The sequence below is a fragment of the Eptatretus burgeri genome, chromosome 13 (genome assembly GCF_056783735.1).
Source record: "Eptatretus burgeri isolate ZD-2024b chromosome 13, Ebu_testis_v1, whole genome shotgun sequence".
Lineage (NCBI taxonomy): Eukaryota > Metazoa > Chordata > Myxini > Myxiniformes > Myxinidae > Eptatretus > Eptatretus burgeri.
In genome coordinates, this window is record NC_140973.1 from 10,983,554 (window position 1) to 11,003,415 (window position 19,862).

Genomic DNA, 19,862 nt, shown 5'->3' on the forward strand with positions numbered 1-19,862 from the left:
TTCTACGGCCATTTCCAAACACCACCAGTCAACACCAAACGTCATGTTCCCGGAGCCGTTCGGCCATGGAGGCCGAACGCGTCGATCTGCGGATCAGGAATGCTTCACGCCCACTTCTCCTCCATCCAATGGGCAAGCGCGAGGCGGCTTGGCCCCGCCTCCAGGCGCGAGGAGGTGAAATCCGTCTAGGTCCGTCTATGCAAATTTTAGGATCAGGGAAGGTTCATGCCCATTTTTGCCCGACCAATGGCTGACCGGGGGGTGGGGTGTGGCCCCGCCTCCAATCGCATTCTGATCTGGGAATTTGCATATCGGCACCTCCTGAGAGTTATAAAGGTGCGAGCGGAAGGCGACTCATGGAAGGAGAGTGTGGAACTGGAAGGAGAGTGTGGAACTGGAAGGAGAGTGTGTCGTCAAGGAGTTGCTTTTGGAGACAAGGAGCGCCGCGTTGGTGGAGTTGAGTCGAGTGCGCATGGTGGAGCTGCGGGCGGCTGGTCGGGGCAGAGGAGCTCGGGTCCGAGGCCAGGAGGACGGCAGTCGGCGACGAGGCTGCGGTGTGGGGTATCGCTCGTCTCGTCGCGGGACCCAATTCAGCCAGCCACTCATTGCCCCCAGGGCATCAACAATTTCCCCTTCCCCCGCGCTGAGATAGTGCAAAAGGGGGCCCCGTTCCTCCCCCACCCCAAACGTGGTGCCAACAAGCACGCCAGGGGCCCGGAGTCGGGGCACAGCGGCGCGGACACTTTGCGGCTTGCCCGCCAACGCGTCACGAGGACGCGGGTAAGACCTCCCCGGTCTCGCGGACCTAGCCGCTCCTCAAGGTCCCGCGCACATTTGGCCTACGGGCCTGTCTGCCTCCTTGTCTGTGAGGGTGGCTTCTTTCTTTTGCTTTTGTGTAAATGTGTGTTGGCGCCGTCTGCGAAGTAAAACTGTGTAAGTGTAGCCGTGTGTACGCGTTAGTCGGTTGTATTACATTTGCTTTTTGTGCATAACTGTATGGCTGTAAATACGTGCCTGCCGTGCTTGTCTGTGTGTGCGCGTAATAAAATGCTTGCTTGTTGAACTGTGCCCGCTTAGCTTCATCTCCTTCCTTTTAAATTGACTCTCCATCCTGCTTCAGGTAAGGGGTTCGTAGTGGGTGCAACATCCCGGTAATTAATCGGAACCGTCAAGACCGACGATAACACCGCTCGGTTATCACTGCAGCACGGAACGGACCGCTTAAGTGGCTCGTGTCCGGAGTCGGCCTGTGGTGTCGTACGATCACCCGGTCGACCATTCGCGCAGGTACTTGGGTAGATCGAATTTGGCGAGCAACCCTATCCTGCACGGGTGGGTAATTGGCACGATCGTGGTGAGGTTAAACCCCCACCTGTGACAATCTCCCGGCGTTGTTCCGAGAGGGTCACGACAGAATTTTCCGTCCGGTGGGCGACGTGCCGTGATTCGAGTTACGTGGCCGTTCACACGCCAGCGGGCGCGAATTCGCAACAATATTATTGGACCAGAATCATAGTGAATATTATTGGATCCGAAAGATGGTCGATAGTCTCTATTATTGGACCTGAAAGATGGTCAATAGTCCATATGATTGGACCAGATAGATCATCGATGTTATCGAACACCCCACACCCATTTCCCCCATTCTCCTCCTCCCCACTCCACCAAACACACTTCCACCCCCCCCCCCCATTTCTCAATAGATATTTAATTGAATTCTGCCATCGGAATAATAGGATAGGCTTATCTCCATACGACATCCGTTAGTTGGATTTGCAAAACGTAATTTGTTTTCTTTTACGTGAAGACACAAACAACATTGCATTGATTTTTGTTATCGGCAACAAACTTCATTAACCACTTCATTGTGCTCCCTCATTCTTGAAACCAGCAGATGAATGATGGCACTGTTTGAGAGCCCAGTCCAATGCCGAGTCCTCTGGGTCATGCTGTATTCGTCCCAAAAGTTCTGTTGCGCCACTTGCATCGAAGACTGAAATAATCGACAAACTTTATTAATATCGCATTATTCTGCAAACGTATGTAATCTCTCTACTCCGCAACGCAGCTCATGCAGCATTAACCCAGACGAGGTGGTTTAATGGTTGAAGCGTCCATTCTGAATCTTGTTGGTCGGACAAACAACCATAGGTTGGCAGCAATTACACATGGTCCTTATAAGGGAATTTGAACTAACTTTTCGATCTCAGCACAGAAGTCTTCCTTACAAAACGCCCTTTACACAGTGGACATGATTGTGTTGTTAATCTCTTCAGTGGATGCATAGCCTCGTCCCCTAAAGTTAGTAGAATTTATTTTGCTTTCTCATTCTAAAACATAACTGGTGCATTAAGAATCGGCATCATCGAACAGTTCGGATGTCCTCTTCGATGAAAGTTTTCTGCCACGTCCTCGGTGCCAGACTCCATGACTTTCTTCCTGAAATACAACAAGCGATGTGAGAAACTGTTTGCCGCACATGTCCTTGAATGAGAAGACAGGTACGCGTATAATGTTCTGATCATCTCGAGTTTTCCCTTAAACGGGACAATTGCGATGACAGAACTTTGGGGATGACTCATGTGGTCAATACAAAAAGCTTCCTCTGAATCTCTTCTGTGTATTACGACTACTATCCACTACCCCTTCTGGTGGCTTCAACCTAAAGGTTGTTGCTTTTTTGGACTTGTCTCTTGTCCTCTTGCTCTCTTGTCCAGGAAGGTGTGGTACAACAAGAGGTGTGCACTTTTGGTCTTGCTTTTCTGGTTCATAATTGGTGGATTTCTGTTTTTTTTTGTACTACTACTACTACTACTACTATTACTTTTTGACCCAAATGATTCCCAGCTTTTTGAGGGGGTCTACCCGGCGAATGTTTTTGAGCCACCTCTTTTATTGATCGGCTTGTCAGGCCTGACTTTCGACTGGAACCGATTTGGGCAGGAATTTGTGATTTAACAGTACGGGGCGACAACTTGCCTTCTCTTTGCGAAAGAGATCGTGCGATCTTTAGCATCTACTAACAAGACAAGACCACTTGTTTACCCACACTTAAGGCAGGAGTTTTTAATTTTTCAGGGTGCCAGTGTTAACTCGCTCTTTCTTCAACAAACAAAGATGCTATGGGATTTTTAACTTTCGCCAACATCCAGTGCTGGCAGATGTAACACCTGTCTCTCTGTCCTTTTGATGGATGGCGCACACGTTGATGTGTCGACCGATATGTGAGACACCTGAGTGGAAGTTCATAGCTCGGCTGAGATTCAAACCCAGGCTAGACAGCTCAGAGGCGAGTGTGCGTACCCTTTGAGACTATCCTGTCAGCCTCATCATAAATGAAGGGCCATAAGTGAAGGATGGATGACCTGTGTGTGTTGTACTTTTGACCCATTTTATGAAGCGTGACGACACGTGACCTTATTCTCTTTTTTACAGGCAGCCTGAGACCGAGCGATGGAGACTCTATGAACACGGAAAGAGATAAAACCAACGATGTCTCACTGAGGTTGTGCGTACGGATTGTGTGAGTGAGCACCCTCTCCACACACCTCACACCTCACCAGTCTGTTCCTTTCATGCACTATATTCACCACCTTTATCTCTACAATTCATCCAGCAGTCAACTGGTCCACGACCAATTAATTATAGTACCGTACTCATGGTAAAGAATCAACACCGACAAAGGTTGCACCAGACGTTGAAGGTAGCACGGCTTGCATTTCAGTTCAAAGGGCTTTTATGGAATACTCACCACGGTTCTGAACTCCAACCATTTGTCATTGCAAACCTCTTTACCTCGATGTATTTGTCAGTCGTTGGCTGCCGGAAAGGTTTCTCTTGTCTCACACACACACACACACACACACACACACACACACACACACGCACACACACACACACACACACACACACACACACACACACACACACACACACACACACACACACACACCATTAGATTGTCTTATTGAAGATTATCTTTTTTGAGAAATCAGGAATCCATGAAGAAAGGTCAAGTGGCCATTTGTCTTGTTCCTCCGTGTCAGTCACCTGAAAGGTTAATTTTAAATTCCACTCACAATTTCCACTTCAGTGCATCACGCGGTCTCGAACCATGAAGCGATACTGCATCATGTCACATGAAGATATGTAAAGCTGGCTGTCTTCTCTGCTATATTTACTTGTAAGATCTCACGCTATCTTTCTTGAAAGACCAGCACCGCCACCAATAGATAAAATACGATGCAAATGTTATGTGTGAGTTAAATAATCTGTTGATATGTGTTAATTCAAATTATAGATACATGGAAATTTATGCCAAAAAGTAGGTCATTTGGCCCATCATACGTGTGCCTTATCCCACTCTCATTTAATGCAGATTGTGCTGATGAGAAAAACTACTCCCATACATGGAATTTGATGAGAGTCCCGCCACACAATTGCCCACTCTTTTGAAAATGTCACTGGATCTTTAATGTTCACCATCTAAAATACAGACTTGGATAGTTCTCAACTGAAGAATGGCGTGCTCCGAGATGAAACCGCCTCCTCTGGTAGCACACAATAATTTAACTTGGACTAGGATACCTCGATGGCAAGGACACTATCAACTGTGCTATCATGTCACAACGTGAAATATTAAAACGATGATATGTAATGTAATGAAGTAGATGATGGGATGTGGCTCCAACAGGACTCTTCCAGTGACGGTGCTCGTCTAAGAGGTTTGTGTCACTGGGTCACCCAACGGTGTGCGATGCCTGCACGAAGGGGTTGTCGCCAAATTAGTACCTCCGCCACCAAAGGTGGACGGAGGTTATGTTTTCACCCCTGTCTGTTTGTCCGTTTGTCTGTCTGTCAGCAGGAAATCTCAAAAACTCTTTGATGTCTTTGGACTAAATCTGGTGGACAGGATAGGTGTGTGTCAAGGAAGAATTGATTCGATTTTTTTGATGATCCAGATCCAGATCCAGATACGATAACCTTTTAAGTGATTCTTCACCATTGAGCGATCGGGCCAAAAACTATATATAGCACGATATCTCAAAAAGTTATTCAGACGAAACTTCGTGGATTAGTTGGAAAGGTGACAAGGACAAGCTGATTGGATTTTGGTTCAGATCTAGATGCAGATCCGGCCCATCAGTGGGAGACAAAACGTAAACTGTTCAGCCTGGCGGAGGTATGTGTTCTACCGAGTGCCCGTTCTAGTTTGTAGATGTCTTAATTTTGTCAGTCAGTAAAGCTAATTACTGATACTCAACTGACTTATCTAAAAACCCTCTTTACTAATGGCAGGTTGTGTCTGTAAACTCAAGCATGAAACACTGTGTACATTGACTCAGCTGTTTTGACTCTTGCGATCACAATTGATAAACACGTTCAACATGATACACTTACAGTACCACGCAATCTCCATTGAGAGATCGATCCATCGCGAGCTTCCGAGAGATACTGTCGTACGCAATCGATCCGTCGCACAAACACTCGTCTTTTTTATTATCATTAAATTTCAGTCGGACCATGGAGTCGAGTCTGAGCCACAGCCTACCTATAGCATTTATAAATACGCTACCTGTCTGAGATCCTTGGCTGTGTCGATTCCTGTGAGATCCATTGCATTCAATTTAAAGTAGCCCGGGAAGAAATTTAAGGATGTGGCAGCTCGGGTTAATGGTTGGGGGCATTTCATGCCTCATGCTGCACTCGTCCATCAATTCTGGCAGTGTGCTTGGCACAGGGTTACCAGCTTATGGCTTCAAATCCCCTTGGGAACGTTCTCTTAAACACAATTACAAACCGTCGTGTCGATATCAAGCAGACTGTCTAAGCACATCATGTTTTCAAAGGCACGTTCAGCATCTTCGTCTGTATTGTGGAATTGCATTTTATTTTGGACATTAAAATTCGACCTTATTCAGAGAGGGAACAAACTGTCATTGTGAGACCAATTTGAAAGTTCGTCAAAATTTATTTGCTGGAAATGTTTATTTTACGCAACTAAACTGCTTGAGGAATAATTCATGCGTGAGAGCAACAGCTGTAACGCAATTATCTAAGAATATTTCATACTAACAAGACATAATGGTTTGTTTGCATCATAATTGCTATTCTTTAGGCATCATGGATGTCATCTTAACACAGTGTCTGCAGATAAAGTGTTGCAGCAAGAGAGCATAGGGTATATAATTGACATGGCTACTTGAATGATCGCACCAGCTCTTTTGTGAGCCAAGACCCTCACCAAATTTTTTAATTATATCTCCTCCCCCCCCACCCCCAATAATATTTGGGGCACTGCATCAGCTGAATAGTCCACATTTCCAGCAATGATGCTTCCAGCAGTTAGGTGCTACATAAATGATGGAGACAAATAGCCATTTAATTAGGCTGGTAATTAACCTGAATCACAAATTACAGGAGGTGTTTTGGTAAAGACATAGAGAAAACCAAGTAAACTCTTCAACATCATCTAAACTAATAAATGTCAGTGTCAGTCAGCCAGTCGGTCAGTCCTTCCCATCTCCTCATGCTGCCTTCCCTTCTCCTCCCCCCACACTTACCTCCTCCTTGGCCCCCTCCCCTCTCATCTCCCCGTGGTCTCCACATGCTGTATTAACGTGCTGTTTTAAAATATCCCATTTCGTTCAATCCAGTACGACCCCCCCACTTTCTCCGCAAGTCCCACGACCAAACACAAGTGTCAAGGACCCCTCCCCTCTCGCTTAACTCCTCCCAAACCCCCTCCCCACCTCCTCTCTCCTTCATCCTCCTTGCTCCTCCTCTCCCTCCCAGAGTGTATAGCGATGGTTGGTGAGGCGTTGCTCTCCCCACCCCACCTCCCCTCCTCAGTCTTCCTCCCTTCCGAGCTCCCCCTTATTCACCTCCTCCTCCTAGCTCCACCACTCCTCGTTTCTCCCTCCTCTCTCTCTCTCCTCTCTCTCTCCCCCTCACCCCTCTCTCTCTCCCACCCTCCTCTCTCCCCCTCCCTCCTCTCTCTCTCCCCCACCCTCCTCTCTCTCCCCCTCTCTCCCCCTCTCTCCTCTCTCTCCTCTCTCTCCCCTCCCTCCTCTCTCTCCCCTCCCTCCTCTCTCTCTCCCCTCCCTCCTCTCTCTCCCTCTCCCTCCTCTCTCTCCCCCACCCTCCTCTCTCTCCCCCACCCTCCTCTCTCTCCCCCCTCCTCTCTCTCCCCTCCCTCCTCTCTCTCCCTCCCTCCTCTCTCTCTCTCTCCCTCTCCCTCCTCTCTCTCCCTCCCTCTCCCTCCTCTCTCTCCCCCACCCTCCTCTCTCTCCCTCTCCCTCCTCTCTCTCCCCCACCCTCCTCTCTCTCCCCCACCCTCCTCTCTCTCCCCCCTCCTCTCTCTCCCCCACCCTCTTCTCTCTCTCTCCCCCACCCTCTTCTCTCTCTCTCCCCCACCCTTCTCTCTCTCCCCCACCCTCCTCTCTCTCCCTCTCCCTCCTCTCTCTCCCCCACCCTCCTCTCTCTCCCCCACCCTCCTCTCTCTCCCTCCCTCCTCTCTCTCTCCCTCTCCCTCCTCTCTCTCCCCCACCCTCCTCTCTCTCCCCCACCCTCCTCTCTCTCCCCCTCCTCTCTCTCCCCCACCCTCTTCTCTCTCTCTCTCTCCCCCACCCTTCTCTCTCTCCCCCACCCTCCTCTCTCTCTCTCTTCCCCACTACCTCATCGTTTTACCATGCATCAAACTTGACTTGAACAGCCAAGGTTATTATAGTAGATGCAAAGATCAGCATAAGTAAGAGTATTAGCGGACACCAATTTAAAAGGTTTGCCAGGAAGGGGTTAAATATGTGATTAAGTTTTATTTATGCTGCTTGGGAGCCATGTTTGAGATAATTGCAGCCGGAGGTCTTTTTCACACCTGTCGGGAAGCATTGGTGCAGAGATCATGAGGAAAGACATCCCTTCAGGGTTTCTCTCTGATAATAGCACAGATCTTAAATAGAGCTCCAATATGATTTTGACTCTGCTGATTCAATCCCAAGTTGTTATTGTGGTTTTTATGTAATTATTGACCAAATACGTTTGTGTTGTCCAAATTGTCCAGGGTAAAGTGGAGAAATTGTCCAGGGTGAAGGCACACGATAGCCTCCTGGTTTTGAAAGACACTCTGGGATCTTTAATACACACAACTAAAATGCAGATGGGACAGTCGGCTTTCCATTCACATCTGACAGATGGCGAGCGATGAGTTTCAGTGCGACTTGCCGGCGTTTTATCAGAAGAGCAGGTTTCGTTGATCCGATTTTGTTGGAAATCGAATGCAGTCAATCGCTCTTTGGCTATTTCAATCTGCACTCTGTTGTCATATATATATATATATATATATATATATATATATATATATATATATATATATATATATATATATATATATATATACAACCAAAGAAGCACACTGACTCTATGACACGATGCTGATGTCATGTTTATAAATTATACTAACACATCACCACCAAAACGAGGAGGCATCCATTTGGTACTCAAGCCTTCGCGGACTGAGATTAAAGCCTTTGGTCAGGAATAGATGAGAGCATAGATGTCGATCCAGATTTCGCCATCGTTGTGGGCTCATCAGGACACGACATACTGCCGATCGTTTTTTCATGACCATGTCAAGCTCATTGATATAACTGAATCGAACCCCCTAACTTGACGAGGCAGCAGGGCATACATCGAGTTCCATCGCAGCGCTTGCTGCATTACCTGCCAGCAACAAGGGTCATCTGCCCCATGAGCACGTTGTCTCTGCCCTGCTAATCACCAATCAAGAGGTTTGCAGTCAGGAATATTAAATTAAACCAAAGAAGTACACTGAATTTGTGACACGACGCTGATGTCATGTACATAAAATGTACCAAAACAACACCTCCAAACTAGGACACATCCAAAGAAGCTGCATAAAGCAAACATGAAAGGCTACCCAAGGTAAGCCCTTTTATTTGCTGTTTCAAACTTTTCTCAGAGTTCCTCCACTCTGTGAAGTTTTCTGTTGTCAAAGTTTTGTGCAGAGGGCTCTCTGCCTGATCGTCGCTGAGCCACGGACAGCTTCCAACTGTAGTTCATTTGTAATAACATTCCCAGGGATGGTTTTTAGCTCACCTGTTAAGTAGTTCCGTGGAGCTTATGGAATGGCGTGTCGACAGTCCATCTGTCCGTCCGTCCACAAATACTTGCAAATTCTTCTCAGAAACTACACTCAATGAAATTTGACCACAACCTTCATCACCAGTGATGGCATTAACAAAAAAAAATAGTCGGGCACTCGGTTGAGCGCATACCTCTGCCACATCATGCCTGATCCATGAGAACATGGTCTCCAAAGCCAGTCGCCGACTGGGAATCCTCCGTCATGCAAAGTCCTTCCTCGACCCACCTGAGCTCCTGACCACATGCAAAGCTTTCGTCCACAGCCTGATGGAGTACTGCTCTCCCTACTGGGCTGGTGCTCCTGCCTCTCACCTTTCTCTGCTTCACGCTGTGGAAACCAAGGCATTTCGGATCATTGGCACCTCCCGCGATGAAGCTGAGTTTTTGGGCCTCTCACTCTCTCACCGTAAGCAGGTTAGTGGTCTTTCTGTCTTTCAACGTTTCCTTTCCAGCCTCCCCCCTCCTCCCCCCCTGCTCTGTCTGAGATATGGTCCCCCCCCCCGCAATATTTCTGCAGGGCTGTCAAGGTCTGCCAGGAAGCCCCTTCTGGTAAAACTACCAAAATCAAAAATCCCTGCTCACCTTCACCTTTTCATTCCTCTTTTTTCCTGCCTTTGGAATAAACTCTCTCACTCTGTTCAATCCCATTCTTCCCTCCAGTCCTTCAAAACAGCTGTTCACCTCTTGTCATCCCCCATCCAAATCCATCCTCAACCTTTTGAGATATCGTGCTATATATCGTTTTTGGCCCGATCTCTCAATGGTGAAGAATGACTTTAAAATTCTAGTAGTTGGATCTGGATCCGGATCTTCACCAAAATCTAATCAGTTCATCCATGTCAAACACCAAACCTGTCCACAAAATTTCATCCGGATCCATCCACAACTCTGAGATAGCCTGTGCACAAACAGACAAACAAACACACACGCCGGAAGGCGACGAGGGGTCCGCTCGGATCGAAGCGCTGGATCCGATGCTTTTCCTTCTGACCGATCCACCAACGGAGATTCATTGCCAAGACTTATTGGTTCACATACAATTGTTCCTCTGCCTGGCAAGATTTTTCCTATTGCGTATTTTGCCAACTGGCACTCCTCATAAAAAATGACAGTAAATAGAAACCCTGTTTTTTAAGGACTACCATTTGAAAAATACAACCTAAATCAAAAATCGGCTCGAGTAAAATTTTCTAAATATCTCGAAGTGTTTAATTCCGAAGTCTCCTTTCTCCACATTCAAAACTGTAGGACAAGTATTGAAAATAGTGAACGTAGGTCGAGAAAAAGTATTTTTTCGAATTTTGCGTATTTCAGCCTCGACACCCTTGGTGATCGAATCTGGAAACATTCTGCGGTTCAATTTTGTAGTAGTTATTAAACTCTATCCAGACACCGAATTTGAACGTTCTGCCATCGATGGTTTCCAAGGTCAAGGTCACTTAACATATTCCCTGGTTCACCACCTTTCCGCATTCGGAGGGCTGCCATTCGGAAACTATGAGAGATAGAGGAACGTTAAGCTCTCGCGATAACTAGATGGGGATGCAAGGAATCGGCAGGAGTTGGTCCAGTCGCTCCACCTATCATAGAAGCTGCGCTACGTCGGTTACCGTTTGGGTTCTTAAAACACGGTTTTTCGGCCGCTGCATAGCAACGGGTGGTTGCTTAGCAACGAAACTCAAACGCGCACACTCCTAGCTGATGTGGCACCTGTTCGCCAAGTTTCATCGAAATCGGTTTGCTGGTTTGTGCTGTCGAGCCTCGTGTTACACACACACACACACACACACACACACACACACACACACACACACACACACACACACACACACACACACACACACACACACACACACACACACACACGGAAAACCCAACAATAACGGATATCTAGCGAATCCCAACAGACAGAAAGGCGTGAAAATATCACCTCCTTCACCTTAGGTGGTGGATGTAAAAATGGGATCTGAAGGGGTCTACAGGGGGAGTTTACAGTGGGGGGGGGTGGGAGGTTCCCCCCCCCCCCACTAGAAACATCTCAGAAACTACACATGAAATTCTCATGAAACTTGACCACAACCTTCATCACCCATGATGCACCAAAGCTTGTTCGTGACATTAAAAAAGTTGGGGCCAAAGGGGTTCCATCCACGGGAGGGGTTGGCGGAGGGTGCCCCCCCCCAGATATGTATTTGCTTTCTTTTCTGAAACCACACACATTTTGATGAAACTTGACCACAACCTTTATCACCCGTTATGTACCAAGGTTTGTTCATGGTATTAAAAAAATATTCCAGAGGTATTTACTTTCTTCTCCATTATATATTTTGTGGGTCATCCACGCCTACCAGTGGTTTCCTGGTTATCTTATCCAGCTGCTACCAGGTGAGCACCCAGGGGTATTATTGCCCCAATGTTTAATATCTCTGTGAGATTCTTTGTCATCATTCCTGTATGTCCAGCTTTCATTGGTACAACTTTAGCATTCTTCAGCTTCCAGGATTTTCTCACTTCATTCTTGAGGTCTTGGTGTTTGGTCATTTTCTTGATTTCTGCATCATTTAGTCCAAAATCACTGGTATTAACTAACCCCTCAATCAGCAATGCATTCTTCTCTTTTTTTTTGTACCGAAGTATTATATCTGGTCGCAACGCTGTATTTTCGATGATCATGGACCTTGGGATCATGAGGTCTTACGTGATATATATACATACATATATATATATATATATATATATATATATATATATATATATATATATATATATGCAAAAGTAGGTGTACAGTCCTTACTGTGTACCTACTTTTGTAGCTATATATATATATATATATATATATATATATATATATATATATATATATATATATATATATATATATACACAAGATTGGGGCAGTTGGGATTACACATTTATAACGAAGAAGGCACTTCCAACCAAAAGTCCCCCCATCCCTTCGTGTACAGCCTTTTTGGCTGCTGGTTGCATCATTGGTTAGGGGTGCGGCTATGCTGCTGATGCAGTGCCCCTATTACCAGTACACTGGTGCTTATTTCGCCGACTTCCAAAGGATGGGCTGATTCAACCTCCTGGTGTTAATTCAGCAGCCAACGGGACTCGAACTCAGGACCCTAGGATATCAGGCCACCGCCCTAACCACGAAGCCAACATCAGGCTCAACCAAAAGTAAGAAAACTAGATCGACTATGCTAATTTGAGCAAAAAAGCAATACCGGACCTGACTGATATTAAAGATCAGGACTTCCAGGTGACGTAGAAAGCTGAAATTTTTCGTGCCGATGGACATCGAAGTCAGTTCACCGGAAAAAAAAATAATCACAGAATTCTCAAAGAACATTCATAAATGAAAATATTGTCATGTCTAGAGGGTTAGTCCCTACCTGGACGGATGGCCAAACAGTTCTCCCTTGGAGGCTTACAGGTAACCCTTTTTGGAGATTAATGTCATGTGCGGGGATGGAGGGGTGGCAAAGGGGTGGAGGTACATGGGCTGCACTCGAAGCCAACACAAACAGGCTCCACAAATTAAATTAAATTAAATGGACAATTTAATGACTAATCAAATATGTATAATGACAATCTATCTATAATTCCAGCAGTGTGTGTGTGTGTGTGTGTGTGTGTGTGTGTGTGTGTGTGTGTGTGTGTGTGTGTGTGTGTGTGTGTGTGTGTGTGTGTGTGTGTGTGTGTGTCTAACCCTAACCCTAACAAATTAAAAATTGGCTGTTTGGGTGAATTTAAACACCCCTTTTGAAGATATAATTAACAGCCTTATTTAATTATATCCTTTATCAAGGCGTTATCCTTGGTCAGCTCGTGAGTGAAGCCTCTGTTGACCAGCTTTCTGGGGTCAAAATTCGCCATTTTGTTCGGCCTGCTCAACAATGCCTTGATTTGTAACAGGCCATAAAATGGTTTCTTCATGATAAAGCGCTCAAATTTATTTTTCTTTCACTTTCCTCACTCGTATCATTGAATGCCCGATCTTCGTACCTACGAATCAATGGAGAATGTGTGTTGTACTCCATTCAATGAACCTTTTAAAACACGACAATAGCTAATGTACATCTATTCCTCATCCCTTTCTCCTGTTGCATCTTCCCACCCTTAAGTACAGTGTATGGGTGCACATACTCGTCATAATAATGTGTGGTATTACTGCAAAATGTAAAACGATATTCACAACTGTTTAAGAAAACGAAACAATGAAAAAATATTTCACTCTGATAACTGTTAAGGAGGCCTTGCAATTGATATTGCAGCTATTTTAATCAGTGAATACTGGTTCAAAGCCAACACAGAATAATCCAGCCGGCGGGGCATTCTTTAACATCCTGTTACTCAAATTGATACGATGTTATTTTTTCAGGACATGCATGTCCAGGTCCAAATTCAGGTACGTTGGTCAAGCTTTCACGTACCCATGCATTGCTGTTGCTGCACGGTGTGTTAACTAGTTTAACGCACACAATTGCCCCGAATGATCCCACTCCGTTGACTCCTCGTGGATGACTTCGCGACTATTGCTGCTTTACCCTCTGCAAATGCCACTGCAAAAAGCAATCAAGATTAATTGCATGACAAAGAAAATTGATCTGGCCATTTGCACATGAGAATGTATATGAAGAAGGTTCATGTTTTCTTTTAATAACTGCGGGCATGGGAGCTTGCATTTACATCATGTTGCTGCTCAGGTTGTAGCTCAGCCCAAACCAATATGGCACATGAGAAGCTCATGGGTGATACAGCGATGGAGGCTTCGAAAGCTCATACAACAACAACAACAACAACAACAGGCATTTTAAAGGCCATTTTCCCTGCGAGAGCGGGGGTTAGCCTTGCGGGCCCCATGACAATATTCTCCACTTTGCCATATTTTTTGCATCTCCCCTTGTTAACCCTCTTACATGCATTTCTTCTTCCACCACCTTTAGCCAAGTCTTCCTTTTACATTCATTTTCATCACTCTTCTTACTCAGTCACTTTCATCCTTCCTCAACACATGACCCAACCATCTCAAACTGTTTCTCTTCACAACATCCATCACAGGCTCCGTTCCCATCATCTTCTGCAATTCATCGTTTGTCTTACTCTCTTTCTCAACAATACTCCACACATCCACCAAACCATTCGCATTTCTACCCTTTCCAGCCTTCGTTGCTGCTCTACATTCATTGACCATGTCTTGCTCCCATAAATCATAGCACTTCTCACACATGGAGCATACACCTTTCCCTTCAACTTCATGGACACTCCCTCCTGGTCAGCATGCCACTCAGTTCCCGAAACTTCTTCCATGCACATCTCGCTCCAGCAATCGTCACCGGGTCTGATCCACCTTCTCCATTCAGCATGTCTCCTACGTAGCAAAATGTCTTCACACCTTCCAACTTCACGCCACCTCCAATATCCAACTCAACATTTCTTTGATCTGCCACTCCCTCCATACACACCTTACACTGGAATGTAGCTGGCTAATGATCCACTCACACCACTACATTTTTGATGAACCCACTCGGTGCACATTATCCATTGAATGGAGTTCACTCCAACATCCTTGTCCTGTGATTCTCGTCCCGCTTACAGGGGAATTCGCGCATTTCATTCCTCCAAGCCCGTCCCTCGGTGTACTGCAGTTCGAGCAGAGGGTGGTGGGCTCTTGACAGAGGAGTGTGAAGTGAAGGCCCGCTGGGCCGGTTATTCTGAGCGACTGTGCCACGCTGATCCACCAGCTGTTGAGTTCGATGTCAGGGATGTTATTATCCCTCTTGCTGATCCTCCAATCAACTATGATTCACCTTCACTTGTGGAAACACAGGCTGCAGTGACCTGGTTGAAATGGGGTAAAACTCCTGGGATCTGTGGCGTCCATGCTGAACTTCTCAAGGCTGGTGGAAATGCTGTACTCATGTTATTACATGCAGTTCTGTGCTCTGTCTGGATCACAGACATCGTCCCAACTGACTGGAAGAGGGGCCTTGTTATCCCTCTCTGGAAAGGGAATGGTGATCGCCAAGACTACAACAACCACCGCAGGGTGATGCTGCTCTCAGTGCCAGGCAAGGTCTTTGCTCGGATAATTCTTGATTGGGTCAGCCACCATCTGCTTGAGCACCAGCGTCCAGAGCAGTCAGGCTTTATGCCAAAGAGGTCAAAGATTGACCGTATCCTTGCCCTTCAGGTCCTCACCGAACGCAGATGAGAGTTTCAGCAGGGGCTGTTTGCAGCCTATGTTGATCTCTGGAAAGCTCTTGATTCAGTGAAGTGGGGTGCCTTCTGGAGGATTCTTGGTCTTTGCGGGGTGCCACCAAAACTCATCAATCTATTTGAACTATACTTTGAAACTGAGAGTGCTGTGAGATGTGGAGTTACCATCTCTGACTTTATCCAGTTGTTACTGGAGTTCGTTAGGGGTGTGTACTGACCCCAACACTTTTCAGTGCTTGCATGGACTGGATTGAAGAGGATGTCAGAGAGATCAAGCTGTGCTGCATCATTTGGGAATGTCAAGATCTCTGCCATTGATTTTGCAGATGATGCAGTCTTCTTTGCGGAGACTCTAGATATCCTTTTGGGGGACCTCGAGGTGCTGAATGAGGAGTTGGAGCCGCTGGGATTTCGGGTTTCCTGGGTCAAAACTAAGATCCAGGCTTTCAATGACATCTTCGATGCTGTTATCTTGTCTGAATCTGTTTGTGGTGAGGATGTTGAGGTCGTGGAGAGATTGACTGTGAGACATCAAGGTCAACAGACATCTGGGTCGGGCCTGGGGAGTCATGATTTCAGTGGATCATGGTGTGTGGCACTGTTGGTACCAGTGCAGGAGGAGGAAAGTCTGAGTCTTCAGGTCATTGGTGCTTCCAGTCTTGCTCTATGGATGTGAGATTTTGACTCTGACCAGGGATCTGAGATGGAGACTTAATTCCTTCAGTACCAGGTCTCTTCGGATAATCCTTGGCTATTGCTGGTCGGACATTGTCTCCAACAAGCAGTTGCCAGAGAGACTCAAATGAGATCTGTTACCTGCATAGTCCATGAGCATCAGCTGCCGCTGTGTGGACATGTGGCTCATTTTTATGATGCTGTTCCTGCTCACCAGATTCTCTCAGTGAGGGAGCCTCATGAGTGAAGGAGGCCAATGGGCTGACCACGTGCCTCATGGTTGCAGCAGGTTGATCTGCATCTCAAGGAGATGGGGATGGGCCAGGCATCTGCCTGGGGGATGGCCAGCCAGAGGCCCCTGGAGTAGCTGCAGAAAGTGGATGTTGCGATGCACTGCTCCAGTGCATTCCCCCATACCTGACCTGACCTGACCAACACCCTTCCTGCACACAGCCCATGGCCACTTCCCAGTTTTTTCTACCTCACCACATGCTTTACCACTTTCCATCACCTTTGTCTTTCCAATATCCACCTTCAAACCTTTTGCCTCCATACATTCCTTCCACTTATTCATCTTCTCCTTCAGTCCATCCCTACTCTCTGCAATCAACACCAAATTATTTGCATTCAACAACTCCCACAGTAAACCTTCCTTTGTGCTCTGAGTCAGCACCTCCATCACAACTACAAATAGATGTGGACTTGGTACTGACCCCTGATGCACTCCTACCTTCACCTCAAACTCACCACTGTTCCCATCCTTCATCCTTACAGCTGTGCGTGCTCTCTCGTACATGGCCATCACTGCTCTGGTCAACCATTCCTCCACTCCTAACTTCCTCAATGCCCATGTCACTACTTCACGTGGAACCCTGTCGAATGCTTTCTCCAAATCAACAAACCCAAGAAGCAACTTCTTCCTCTTCTCCATGTACTTCTCCTGCAACTGCCTTACAATAAAAATCACATCCGTCGTTCCACTTCGTGGCATAAATCCAAACTGCATTTCATCAATCTTCACTTTCTTCCTTTTCCTCTTCTCCAACACCCTTTCCAATACCTTCATTCCATGCTCCAATAACTTTATTGCTCTATAGGAGCCACAGTCCAGAGGGTCACCTTTCCCCTTGTACAGAGGGACGAGGGTACTCAGTTCCCAATCCACTGGAATGCGGCCTTCTTTCACCACCAGATTACAGATCTCTGTCATTCCCTTCACACCCCAACTTCCCGCTGCCTTCAACATCTCTCCCACAACTCCCGTCGGCCCTCCTGCTTTTCTACTCTTCATTGCTCTTATAGCTTCCTCAACTTCCTTCTCAGTTATCTTCTCTGCTGATCCTAAAATAGGGTTGCTCTCGATGTTGCTATCCCATTCATTCTCTACATTCAACAGCCTTTCCATATATCTCTTCCATCTTCCTTTAATTCCATCTGGGTCCACAACGATTTGTCCCACTTCATCCTTCAAGCAACTCACCCCGTCACATCGCGCCTCTCTCTCGCTATCTGCTTTGCAATCCTAAATACCGCTCTCTGACCTTCTGAATCTATACGTTCTCCAAGCATTTTCCTATGTGCCTCCTTCGCCTTTCCTACCTCTTTCTTTGCAGCCTTCTTGGCGACCTTATAACTTTAGTACACTTCGCCTTCTGCCACTCCTTGGACTTCTTCCTCTTCTCGTCAATCCGCTTTCCAACTTCATAATCCCACCACCATATTTGCAAGTACCTCGGTGGTTCTTTTGTTCATCCACATAACCTCACCGACTCCCAATAGACTATCTTTCATTGACATCCAACCACTTTAAAGCTCAATCACATCATCCTCTACTATCCTCGACTTCTCTCTGAATGCCTTCTTCACTGTCACCTCTTTCAATTTCCACACCTTCATCTTCGGTTGGGACTTCGCCTGCCGAGTTCTCCTCGCACCTTTCACCCTTATATCGCAGACAACCAGGTGGTGCTGTGAAACAGCCTCCTCCCCCAGGATCACCTTTGTGTCCCGGAGGTTCCCCCTATCTCGCCTATGCACCATCAGAAAGTCAACAATTGTCGTCGACACACCTGACGTGTATGTAACAAGCTTATCATCCACTTTCTAGCCTGGTATTGGCTCAGTGGTGAGGGTGGCAGCTTGGGACCCTAGGGTCCTGAGTTCAGGCCTCGTCGGCCGCTGAATTGATACACCAGGGGGGTTGACTCAGCCCGTCATCCTTCCGAGGTCGGCTAAATGAGTACCAGTTCCAGTGTGTGTACTGGTAGAGGGGCACTGCATCAGCGACACATCCACGCTTCAAGAAATGATAGCTACCCCGGCAGCGAAGCTGCCATACGACCACCATCCACTTTCTGGAATTGAGTATTACAAATCAACAAACCAGCTCTATCAGCAAACTCCAAAATCCTTTCACCTTCTCCATTCCTCACACCATATCCATAACCCCCATGGACTCCCTCCAAACCATCTGAACTCATTCCGACATGACCATTCAAGTCTTCTCCTACCACAAGAACCTCCTCTTCTTTCACGTTTTCCATCAACTTCTCGATCACACCATAACTTGTCCTTCTCTTCATCGCTCCGACTAACCTGCCGGGCAAATCCAGAGATGACATTCACTAAGAGCGTTCCAAACACCATTGTCACCATCATCGTCAACCTTTCACTCACTCTAGTCACACTCACTGCACTGTCTACAAACTCTTCATAAAACAGGATACCAACACCATACACACCTTCCGGGCTACCCTTGCCACACAAACTTGTACTTCTGTCCCTGCCTACCCTTCACCATTCCCACACCATTTCCCTTCCATATCGCCTCCCCCACACAATATATGTCCACTCTTCTTCTGACCAATACTTCCATCACTTCTCCTGATCTCCCTGTCCTTGTCCCTACATTCCATGCCCCAAACCTTAGAAACCGATCTCCACGTGGGGCATCAGACATTTGTTCATCATGAATGGAGTAATTTCCTCCCTTGCTTCGATCGGGTTCCCAGCTTGATTTTTCACGAGAGGGGGTGAGGACCCCCACGGGGTACTCATCATTTGGGAGAACATGATCATGAAAAGTTTCAGATTCATGGTGGATAAGACCCATATGTAATTGTACTCATCATTGTTCCCTTTTTGAGGCAGCAATCTTTTATGGCCAGATGCTCTTCCTGATGCCAACCCTTTTAGTCGCCTCTTACGACACGCAGGGATACGGTGTACCTGTTCTAAACCGGAGCACACACCGGCATTAGGAAGCCCATACAATAAACTAATAACTGTAAGCCTCAACTGAGCTATCACCATTGCCTTTGATTACCTTGCGGAAGCTTTGCGTGCTGAGATAACAACACATTGTCATAAAAGTGTGAGCTTGCTTGCTGGGCTATCTAAAGACTTCAATATTTTTGAATGAACCGAAGAATACGCTGTGCAGACATAGTATGCTGTGCGTATACTATGCTTATCACGCTTTTCATGTTTGCCCTGATATTTTTCACAGCCTGAGTGTGGGATATTAGTGTAGGTAACACTTATGCATCATCTATCGTAGACCTGGTTCTGCTGCTGTTTTACCAGTCAGCGTTTGCATCGATGGAACCGCTACTGCCGACGCAGGGTACGCCTCGCTGTCAAGTCAACGACCTTCTACTGGGCTGTGATCTTGCTTGTCTTCTTAAATACACTCACCATTGCTGCTGAACATCATCACCAACCGTCGTGGCTCACAGACGTGCAGGGTAGGTTTCAACCTTTGTTTTCATTCAATTATTTTGCTCATTAGACTG

General features: G+C 46.5%; 1 protein-coding gene and 1 pseudogene across 2 annotated transcripts in view; one reads left to right on the plus strand and one right to left on the minus strand.

Moving 5' to 3' along the window:
• LOC147013837 (voltage-dependent L-type calcium channel subunit alpha-1D-like) overlaps positions 1-19,862 on the plus strand; it is a 283,507-nt gene that overhangs the window by 113,639 nt on the left and 150,006 nt on the right. For both annotated transcript variants that reach the window (XM_085851103.1, XM_085851104.1), the window contains exons 10-11: positions 3,436-3,523; positions 19,654-19,814. In XM_085851103.1, the coding sequence (XP_085707229.1) occupies positions 3,436-3,523; positions 19,654-19,814 (249 nt within the window). The remainder of the gene's footprint in view (positions 1-3,435; positions 3,524-19,653; positions 19,815-19,862) is intronic.
• On the minus strand, positions 14,019-17,268 carry LOC147013840 (uncharacterized; annotated as a pseudogene).